Below are 11,491 nucleotides of genomic sequence, written 5' to 3' on the forward strand. Positions count from 1 at the left end.
CCAAGTGGCTGCGGGACTGGCAGGTGAGAGAGATTTGTCCTGACCATGGGCCAGGTGGGACACAGGAAAACTCCAGCTACACCACAGCCTTCTCTCACACCCATCACAGCTGTTGAGTCTCCAGTTCCGATGTGCATTTACCATTCTGTTCCTCTACCTTGCCCGTCTCTCATCATACATCCGTTTGTCATAGTGGTATTGGAAGCTGTGTTGTGTCACTCGGCACACCCTTTTCCCCAAACAGCTTTACTTGCAAATGTTCATGACAACGAGTCATTGGTCTGGTTCATGGCTTCTGCAACACCATCAATACTGGACCCTCACAGAAACTTCTCTCAGATATCCTGCTGTTTCCCCGAGTCATGGAAATCCTGTGGCTATGGTTCAGCAGGACCAGATATCTCTTCAATGTGCTCCAGTAGCTCATAGAAGGGGTAGATGCTGGATGGGCCAACTCAAGGCCCTGAATCTGGGCCTGGGTACTAGCTGAGTTGATCATCCCACCAGCTCCTGTGTCCATGCCACTGAGGCCAGCTCTCCTGTGTGCCCAGGCAAGGGAGAGGGCCAGCTCTCCCTCACCCACACCTCTGCCTCTGCACTACAGGGGGGCAGGGCTTTAGGCAGCAGTACAGAGTGTGGATGTATGCATGGCTTTTGGTGGTAACACTGGCCATCGACATCAACACAGACCCCAGCTGCAGTAGAGCCACAGATCCAGACATGGCCCTCAGCAGCAGCTTGGGCCCGGACATGAACATGGTCTCAGGAGGCAGCGTAGGTTAGTTACCACATCAATATGGCCACCTGCAGCAGCACAGCCTACAGACATCTGAACGGTCTTTAGTAGTAACTCCAGCCATCGACATCAACGCAGACCCTGGCTGTGGTTGGGTCACAGACGGAGCCCTAGGCAGCAGTCTGGGCCTGGGCAAAACTATGTCCTCAGATGGCAGCACAGGCCTCTCACATCAGGCTATCCCTCACTAGCAGCGCCTATCCAGTTCCGCCTCTCTTCACAGCACACAAACCATCCCACTTCTCTTGCTCTCCCCTCTCTCCACCACAGATTCACTCTCTCCAGACTTAGCTTTTTCAATGTAAGCATTAGGTAGCTAACTCATGTCCCCAGGCTTGTCAGAGAAGCACTTACCAGCTGAGCTATCTCCTTAGCCCATAAAGCTAGTGCACTCTCTAGCTTCCTCCCTCTCCCTCCATATATATAGTATCCACACGTATGTGTATATACATATGTGTGTGTGTGTCGTGTATATTACTGAGATGTTAACAAATAGCTAAATCAAGTGCTGATTTTGCATTTTCCTGAAATGGAAACCGCCATGAAGCTAAAGAAAGAACACATCCTCAGTGCCTACTCAGAAGGTGCCTGTCCATAATCCCTGAAGACCTAGCCACAAGGCTGTGCTTAGCAAACACGTCAGTAACGACTGGGTGGGTTACACGAGCTCTCTGCAGCGTTTAGACAGGAGCAGACAGGGACTGGCTAGTCGGACACAAGTGGGAAAGGGAGGCATATTAAAATCACAGCCACAGATGCTACACAAGAGGCAGGACAGGGGAGTATGAGGGGAGTCCAGGGCCTGGCTTGTGTAGGATCCTGAACGCTTCTCGGTTTCAATGGATTTGGAAGCTGGGTTTATTTTCCTTCCCTGTTTTCTGTTTTGTTTGTTTGTTTGTTTGTTTTGTTTGTATGCTAGTGTTCTACCACTGTGCCACCTTCTGGATCCTGATGCCAATGTTTTTATCATTACAGTAAATCTTCTTCTTCAAATGCCTGTTTCTTGAAGTCATGCAATCAGAAGACACAACAGAGCTGAAAGTCAGGGAGAAGCCCCAGATTCGTTATTTTGGTCCCCAGCTCCAACTCACTGATGCTGGCTGCCTGGAGAACTCTGTCAAAATAACTCTGGGGCTGAATAAGAGTGTGATTGGAAAGAGGCCCTGTGTGTGTGCTGTGCTGTCTGGACAGGGCCAGGAGAGAGGTGGAGGTGGTGGTATGTCCCCCATCTCTGCTTTGAGTCATGAAGAAGATAGTCAAGGGGTGGAAAAAATGAGTAACCAGCTGCACATGGTGAATTAGGCCTGTCTGGCATCCCAGCCCTCCAGAGGCCAGCCTGGACTACAGGGAGCTGAAGAGTATCTTGGACTACAGAGTGCTGTTTCAAAAGCAAAACAAACAAACAAACAAAAAACAAAACTCTTGAGTAACCAGTTACCATGTTCATCTGAATATTCTATGTAGTTAACAACCTTCATTTAGTTGATCTCGCTCACGAGACTTTGGATTAACAGGTTGCCTAGAGTGTCTAGGGTAAAGCCTGCTGTACACACACTATTGTTTATAATCTCCTCATGAAGTAGAATAAGGTAGAAAGGATCAATTATTACACACTGACTGGTTGGTATATTTAGTGAACCACTTAAAACACTGCTTGTACTGCCTCTTGCCAAGCATGACTTCACTTGCTGCCTGGAACAGAATGCCACGGAGGAGTAGCTAAAACAACGCATCGTTCTCTGAACAACCTGACTAATCTTGCTGCCTCACCTGCGATTGTGGTGTCAGGGTATAAAGTGAGAACACATACTGGCCCCAGCACCGGGGCCTTCAGGAGCTGTCCTGGCTTCTGCCCACCAGTGACACTGCCTCTCTTCCACTCTCATTGGTGTTGGAGTGCTTACTCTTGAAAGGTTCCTGTAGCGTTCAGAACGGAGTATGGCTCCTATTGCACTAAGTGGCCTTATGCAGCTGCATTACCCCAGGAAAAACCATAAGGATTAAGATTACATTGTCTAACCACCACTTAGCCTACTCCAGGGAGTTCCAGGTCAGTGAGAGACTGCCTCAAAACAAAACAGAACAGCGTGAACAGAACTCGAGGAATGACCCCTGAGGGTGACCTCTGACCTCTACACAGCTGTGCACAATGTGCAAGTGGGCCTGCATATACATGTACACTCACACACAAGAATACACACACACACACACACACACACACACACACACATACACACACACACACACACACACACACACGATTATACTGGCTGAAAGAATTCGGAAACACACTAAAATATCAACTTTAGTGTGAGATTAAAAGACAGGCTGGCAAAAAGCCTGGTTAAGGTATTCATAACTGCAAGGGGAGCCTTGCTGAAGCTCATGTTTCAGAGCCACTTAATGATTCTTCATCACTGCGGCCACTAGTCATCATCCTCTTCAGAGTTCCATGATGGCGAGCTGACTCTATGCTAGTGTTCCCACGACAGAAGAGACATGGAAGCAAACACAATGTTGTTGTGTTTGCTTCCATGGAATATTGTCCTTTATTTGGGATTTTACGATGCAGTTTTCACTATGGACTATGAAGATAAACTGTTTTATCATCTGGATGTTAGAGAAATGATGTAAGCAAGGAAACACCCAGCGATCCCTTGCTAATAAAAGTTTAGAAATTGGCACTTCCTGGGAAAGCGTGAGGGGAAAATCTAGTTTGCTTTTAACTTTGACTCTACAATATAAAGTTGAGTCAACATAATGGTTCTCTAAAATAATGTCTCACTGAAAATTATACAAGTTTGTTTTGTTGAACTTCCTGGTATTTAGCTATGGTCAACAGCACTCAACGTCAACAAGCTTTGGGAGAAACTTCATGATTTCCCACAGAGGCTAAGGAAATAAACTTGGTACTACTGGTCCTTAACTCCTGGCAAGGAACAACCCATGTTTGTTGTACAAGTACATGTTGCTCAGTTGTGCTCCTGGAGCAGCCAAGTCATATTTGTTAGTAAGCGTGCAGCTAGGATGAAGGAAAGGCCCCACAGGCTCTTGCTGTGTAGTCCAGGTTGGCCTCAACTCTGTAGCCCAAACTGCCATCACACTTGCTGTCCTTGCACCTCAGTCTTCGAACGCTGACATTACAGGAATGTGATACCAGACCTGGTGGTCCAAGTGGGCTGTTTAATATCTGTGTAAAACGGGGTTTAGTGGCTCATTCTTGGAGGAGCCTGGGCTATGTCGTAAGACTCCATCTCAAACAAAACAATGCTGCATGAAAGTTTAAGGCATATCCAGATATATATAATTAACATCTCTAAAGCCTTGGCATGAGCATAAGGCCTCAACGTCTCTGTTCTGTGTCTTCTATGCCTCTACTGGGATAATAACATCAGTTTTATGTTTCAGATCACTTATTTTTCTTCTTTACGTCTTGCCCTGTCCCTGAATGTGAGCATGGTCATGAGAGTGCTTCTACCCTTCCATGGTCCTCTATGTACTAGTCTTCAGAACTTCTTTTGTTCTTAAGCTTTCCATTTTGACTTCCATGTAGACACGACCTTGGATACACACTCCAGCAGCAGCCTCCCCAGTCTGGGTCCACATGTACAGTTGCCGTCAAGGCATTCCCCCACCTCGAACTCAGTACCCAGCGATTTTTAGGTCCATTTCCCTCCTTTCCTCATTTTTCTCTTCTCTTCTCTTTTTTCTTTCTCTCCTCACCTCTCCTCTCCTCCACTTCCTCTCTCTAGGATCTCATGTACACTAGGCTAGCCTCAACACTCTATAACGGAGGACAACTTTGAATTTTTAATCACCCTGCCTCACCTCCCCAGGGCTACTGCACCATGCTTAGGCTTATGTAGTGTTGGAGATGGAGCACAGGGCTTGGTGAATGCTGGACAAGTACTCTACCAACTGAGCTGCATCTCGGACTGGGTCTCTCCGCCTTGAACGCTTCCTTCTTTGATTCCCATGTTTGTGCTGAAGGCTTGCAAGACCAAGCCCTGTCTTTCCTTCTTGTGCCTGACTTGAATTTCCAATCCTATTTGTTCTGAAACATAATCTGAACTCTCTATCCAAAGATAATCCTACCTCCGCTGGATTTCTGTAGCATTTGGCTTGAGTACCCATTTCATATTTATTAACTATCCAGCGCTTTAAAATGGATATATTTATAACTGTGATATTAAACATCACAGTTGGTATTCTGTGAAACCAGTCATACTAACTACTTCCTTATCTGTGACCTACTTATCTAATCAGATCCCAAATTCTTTGAAGTTAGTCCTATATGCTTCTCTCTGATAGTTCAGTACCTATGTAAGAAATGTAGTCAACAAAAACTGAGACATCTAACAGTGGTCCTGGATATCTCTGGTTTTTCTCTATGGCCCAAATCACTCTGTAATCAGCCTCCTTGGTCATCCTCCATCAGTTAGGCTTAAATATTCCTTTCTAAAAAATAAAAACCATCATCACGGTGTGTGCATATGTATTTGCACACTCATGCATTGCTATGACACTCATGTGGAAATCAGAAGACAATTTTGGGGAGTTGGTTCTCTTCTTCCGGGTAGGACCTGAGGATCAAGCTCCAGTGGTCAGGCTTGCACAGTGAGCATTTTATCCACTGAGCCATCTAGCTGGCTCCACAGTACTCTTTATTGCCTGATCTTTATAGTGAACAAGTATGAAATATAGTAGTGAGCTAAGGAGCAAGGAGAAATTCGGTGTTGTTATAAGTAGATGTGTGGAGGCAGGAAGTAGCTAGAGATGTGGCTTGGAACAAGGCCATGTCAGCAAGGGCCGTGCATAGGATCCTTTAAGGAAGTTGGGCATTCTCTGTATTTTGAATTATGAGTGATGGATTGGGAAGAGGAGCGACTAGAGGAAAATAATATTTCCAAGTGATAGTAGCAGGAACTAAGAAATAGAATCCTGCTTGATGTGATGGCACACACTTGGACCTGAAGTGGGAAGATTGCCCTGGGTTCCAGGACCGCATGGGCTACATTGTGAGATCCTGCCTCAAAAGAGAGTAGTGAGTGGGGAGGGAAGAGGAGAGGAGAGAGAGTGAATTCTGGCAATGGAATCAGAAGACTGGAGAAAGAATGAATATAACCGGATGGTAAAAATGAGAGTGAGGGATGGCGGTGAGTGGCCAGTGTTCCTATTCCAATATGTGAGTGATTGGGTAATGCTGGTATTTGAACCTGGAGAGACAGACTTGGGGATGAGCGCTGGATGGGAAGGTGGGTGCTCTTGGTTTGGATTTGTTGAGTCTGGAGACCCTTAGGAGATTTTCATGAATCTAGAGGATCTAGAGGAAAGCATAGGTTAGAAATACAGATTTGTCATGGGCATGATTAATTCCACTACCTAATATCTGTTTTGTTTATTTGTTTGTTTTAATATACTGCTCATTCTTAGCCCAAGGCACCACCTAACTATCTTTCTGGTTTTGTTTTCTCTTGGTTTTGTTGTTATTGTTATTTCCAGTTGAGTTGCCCACATTTGGGGAGATCTCAGGAATCAGCACATGTGGCGTGCAATGAATAAACGTCGTCCCGGGAAAGCCACCTTGGTGATCATGGCATCTCTACTGCCAGGTAAGGATCCAGCTAGAGTTTTCACCATCCCCCTTTCTCTGCCCTGACTCCTAGTTAGTGTTCCTAAGAGTTACCTAGTGTCAATTCTTTTTACAAAATTGCCTTCTGTACTTGCAAGTTCCACATCCATAAATTTATTTATTTTTTTATTTTTATTTTTTATTTTTTTATTTTTTTTTTGGTTTTTCAAGACAGGGTTTCTCTGTGTAGCTTTGCGCCTTTCCTGGAACTCACTTGGTAGCCCAGGCTGGCCTTGAACTCACAGAGATCCGCCTGGCTCTGCCTCCCGAGTGCTGGGATTAAAGGCGTGCGCCACCACCGCCCAGCTACATCCATAAATTTAAAGAGTTATCGATAGGAATACTTGAGGGAAAATGTGTTTGTACTAGAATGCATGGGCTTCTTTCCTTGTCATTATTTGTTAAATAATACAGCATAAAAATTGCATAGTGTTTCCATTGTACTAGTATTGTATGTGATTTAGAGGAGATTTAACTATGCAAGGTGATGTATGAAGGTCATCACTATATGAAAATACCCTCCTTTTTTTTTTTTTTTTTTTTTTTTTTTTTTGCTTTTTTGAGACAAGGTTTCTCTGTATCGTTTTGGTGCCTGTCCTGGATCTCCCTCTGTAGACCAGGCTGGCCTCGAACTCACAGAGATCTGCCAGACTCTGCCTACCCAGTGCTGAGATTAAAGGCGTGCACCACTGCTGCCCGGCCTAATACCCTCATTTTTTTTATAAGGGGCTTGACGATCCACAAATTTTTGAAAGCCTTGAAGCATCCTAGAGCCAACTCCCCCCACCCCACCTCACAGAGACCAAAGGCTGACTACTGTTGATGTTTGTTTGATACATGTTTTGACTGTCTGACTCAAACATTATGAAATTGAATTTAATAAGCTAGAAAGTTCTGTAGAAACTGCACCTCTCTCTGTGACCCTTTGTCCTGGACATGAGTGTGCTTTTGTGGACATGTCCCATCTTTCTAACTCACTCTCTCTGTCCGCACAGCCCAACCCCTGTTCTCCTCCAGCGGCTCTTCACAAAACATTTTCTTTACATCAAGGTTTCCTAAACTACTTCTTTTTTCTATTTTTCTTTTTGAGACAGAGTGCCATACTTGCCTGGAACTCACTATGGAGTCAAGGACGATTAAAATCCTCCTGCCTCCACCTTCTGAGTGCCAGGAATTGCATGTATATACACAATACAAGTGTCTTTCTCATTCTGGAAACGTTCCACTTCCTGGGCTCATGGGACACCTCCTTCCCATCTGTCTCTAACCTCTCTGGCCAGTGCACTGCCCCGAATCCCTGTGTAAAAAGCTGGCTCCCAAGATTATGTATCTAGCCTTTTTCACGTGTCATTTTAATATTCATGCTTGATCTCGTTTGCTGGTCTTAGCCATCATTTAAAGTGATTCCAAATCTGAAAATCTAGCTGAGTCTTCCAACACCAGGCCCACTAACCAGCTATTTAAAGGACAACTTCGTGTGTCCCTGACACCTCGAGTCAAACTAGCCCAAATCCAGACTTCTTTGTCCTCATGAACCCGGGTGTTCTCCTTGACCACAGTTCCCAGTGAATGGCATTCTAGTCTATCCAGTCACCTGAGAGGCATTTGTCGCCTCGCTCTCCTTTCCCTCTCAAGCTCTGGAAGCCGTAAACTCTTAAGACACCTCAAAATAGGCAGAGTGGTGACTTAGAATGACTCCCACCTTTGTAATTACAGACAACCGGTGCATACTGGATCTCACTGAAGGCATGGGGGCGGGGGCGGGGGAACAACTTCGTGTTAGCCAGAAGCTCAAAAAGTCTAAACTTGAATTTAACTGCTGAACAGTAAAAAGAATACATTTTCATTGAAGACAAACTGAAACCGGCCCCCAGTGCCTTGGCGGCCCAGCTAGCTGTAGATCGTACAGGAAGGCAGCTTGGCTCACTGCTACACCACCTACCTAAACTACTGGAAAGAGTGACCCCACCAACCAGAAAGTTCTTTTTAAAAACTTGTTTCTGATTTCTTTCCTTTAAAAAAAAAAAAAAAAAAAAACCTACTGGCACATAGTCATAAAGACGATTTATTTCCAGTCGTCTTGGAGTTAGGCCAAATTCACCCCGCCTCACACACACTCCCTTCCTTCCCCCTGCCTCTGCTTCTCATTCCTTCCCCTGATAAGTTCTTCTAACCGTTCCTTAACTGTAGGTGAGTTTTGCACTTAACTGTCCATTTAAATCTGACGGTGCCTTAGAGCATGTAGCTGCTCATATGCTTCAATCAAAATTTAGTTTAAATATACATTCTAATGTAACATGCTGTGTGCTGTACCTAAATACTGATAAACATGGCAATTTCTTTTTATTTTGGTTTAGATACTAACTAACTCAGAGAAAACGCCCCCCCCCCCAATATGGTCATTCAGTGACTCTGGTTTGGGGTATCAATTAAGGTGGGTCTACGTGTCATGTTTCAAAACCCAAAAAATAAAAGTTACACCAAACACTGTACCTTTTGGAATGGAACAGTATTTATGAAGCAAGAAATTCAAAGAGTAAAAACAAAACTTTTTTAATCTGGTAAAAGCAACAGGAATCGAGAGGAAAGAATTTATTTTTCAGAAGTGGAGCGGATGGAGGGCGCAGGGGAGGTGGGGGGAGAGACTGGGAGGAGAGGAGGAAGGGGAAACTGAGGTCAGGATGTAAAAATAAATAAGTAATAATAAAAGAGTTTGTTTTTGCCTTTCTGTTTGGAAATGCAAAGAGACCGTGCGGCCAGGGTGACGGCAGAGACAAACCAGAACTGTACAGTGAGTGACCATAGTCACAAGCCAGAGTGAGCAGGGCAAAGACGTTTAAACATTAATAGATGTGACAGATTTAAAACCAAAGCTTCCCCCTTCCTCCTTTAGACGGCCTTGGTGTCTGACCGTGAAGCCGCAGTGCTGGAGGGGCCCTGCCTTACTCACATGAGGTCCTAGGTAGCACAGTTCCCTGGGGAGACGCCTGTGTGTCTCCATCCCGTGGCACGGCTGTGTCCCGGAGATGTGGTTGGAATCGCTGAGCAACTGTCTGTCCTCCGGGTTTAGCTGGCACGGAGTGGTCATTAGTAAGCACCTGCGGTCCAGACTAACCCTTAAGCTCTGCCTCTTTGAACAGGGCGGGGGAGGGTGTGGCTCGGAACTCTTCCTGTGTTCCTGGACAGTGGGTTTGAAGCAGGAGGAGAGCAGGAACCTGAGCGCCACTTCCCTGTTCGTGATATGTTGACTCAACTCAGTGATTTTATTTCCAATAAAAAAAAGTTTCTGAATATAAACCCACTGATACCTATAACGAAAATTTCTATTGTCCTTTTCACACGGTTTTCACACAGGCACATTCAGAACACCCATGGATGCGTTACTCTGAACAAAGCAGTTAAGAGATTAGAGACTTATTAGGATTCCTTAACAACCACAAACGTCTCTGTGTTTAGAACCTTTGGCTTCTTAGACTGAAGGAAAATCAAATCACTTTCATCCCAGCTCTGTTAGGATAGAAACTAGGCTTCAGGTTACAAAGAATGCAGTTTGCGTCTTTAGTGTCCAGGGACCGCCAAAGGGATTCAGGCTAATGAACTGCTTGTCACCAAACCCACCCCTCCATTTCAATGGGAAACAGTCATTTACACAGTTCCCTACTGTACTCAGCATTATCTACCGCTCGATGACGATGTCTGTTCCACTTAAGGAAAGCTGTAATTAAAATGCAGTGTGCCTTGCTGGGTGCAGCAGTACATGCCTATGGTCTCAGCACTCCACAACGTGAAGAGGGCCTTGAGTTTGAGGTCAGCTTAGAAACAGCCTGAGCAGGCTAATTTTATGTCAACTTGAGGTGGGCTGTAGTCATCTGAGAGGAGGGAACCCCAACTGAGAAAATGCCTGTAGATTGGGCTGTAGGCAAGCATGTACAGCATTTTCTTGGTTAATGATTGATATTGAGTCTGGCTGTGGGGCTTGCTATAAATCATCTTTATTATGTCGAGGTATGTCCATTATATCCCTAATCTCTCTGGGACTTTTATCATGAAGGGGTGTTGGGTTTTATCAAAGGCCCTTTCTGCATCCAATGAGAAGATCATGAGGTTTTTGTCTTTACTCTGTTTATATGGTGTATTACATTTATTGATTTTCATATATTGAACCAGCCCTGCATCTCTGGGATAAAGCCTACTTAATCATGGTGGATGATCTTTTTGATGTGTTCTTGGATTTGGTTTGCAAGTATTGTATTGAGAATTTTTGTATCTATGTTCATCAGGGAAATTGGTTTGTAATATCTCTTTCTTTCTTGAGTCTTTTTGTGGTTTGGGTATCAGGGTAACTGTGGTCTCATGAATTGGGTAATGTTCCTTCTGTTTCTATTTTGTGAAATAATTTGAAAGAGTATTTGCATTGATTCTTTGAAAGTCTGAGAGAATTCTGCGCTAAAACCATCTGGCCTTAGTTTTTTTGGTTGGGAGATTATTAATTGCAGCTTGTATTTCACTAGCAGTCATAGGTCTGTTTGAATTGCTTATCTGCTCTTGATTTAATTTTGATAGATGGTATTTTTTAAAGTAAGTTATCCATTTCTTTTAGATTTTTGAATTTTGTGTGGTACAGGTTTTTAAAGTATGACATTATGATTCTCTGATTCCCTCGGTGTCTGTCATGTCCCCCTTTTCATCTCTAATTTTATTAATTTGGATCTTCTCTTCTCACCTTTTAGTTAATTTGGCTAAGTATTTGTTGATCTTAGTCATTTTCTTAAAGAACCAACTCTTTGTTTCATTGATTTTTTTTTAATTTCTATTTTATTGATTTCAGCCTAGAATTTGATTATTTTTTGCTTTCTATTCCTTTGGGGTGTTATTTCTTCTTTTAGTTCTAGAACTTTCAGGTGTGCTTTAAGTTAATAGTATGAGATCTCTCTCTTTTTATTTTTTGTTTTTTGAGACAGGGTTTCTCGGTGTAACAGTACTGGCTGTCCTAGAATTCACTTTGTAGACCAGGCTGGCCTTGAACTCACAGAGATCCACTTGTCTCTGCCTCCCAAGTGCTG

General features: G+C 44.1%; 1 protein-coding gene across 1 annotated transcript in view; it reads right to left on the bottom strand.

Annotated features, from left to right (window-relative positions):
• The window catches only part of Gne (glucosamine (UDP-N-acetyl)-2-epimerase/N-acetylmannosamine kinase), a 52,544-nt gene extending 43,005 nt beyond the window's left edge, over positions 1–9,539 (bottom strand). Inside the window, exon 1 of the mRNA XM_059254240.1 lies at positions 9,379–9,539. Coding sequence (XP_059110223.1) covers positions 9,379–9,516 — 138 coding nt within the window. The 5' untranslated portion in view covers positions 9,517–9,539. The remainder of the gene's footprint in view (positions 1–9,378) is intronic.
• Positions 9,540–11,491: the final 1,952 nt, after the last annotated feature.

This window comes from Peromyscus eremicus, chromosome 2, assembly GCF_949786415.1.
Source record: "Peromyscus eremicus chromosome 2, PerEre_H2_v1, whole genome shotgun sequence".
In the NCBI taxonomy this organism is placed as follows: Eukaryota; Metazoa; Chordata; class Mammalia; order Rodentia; family Cricetidae; genus Peromyscus; species Peromyscus eremicus.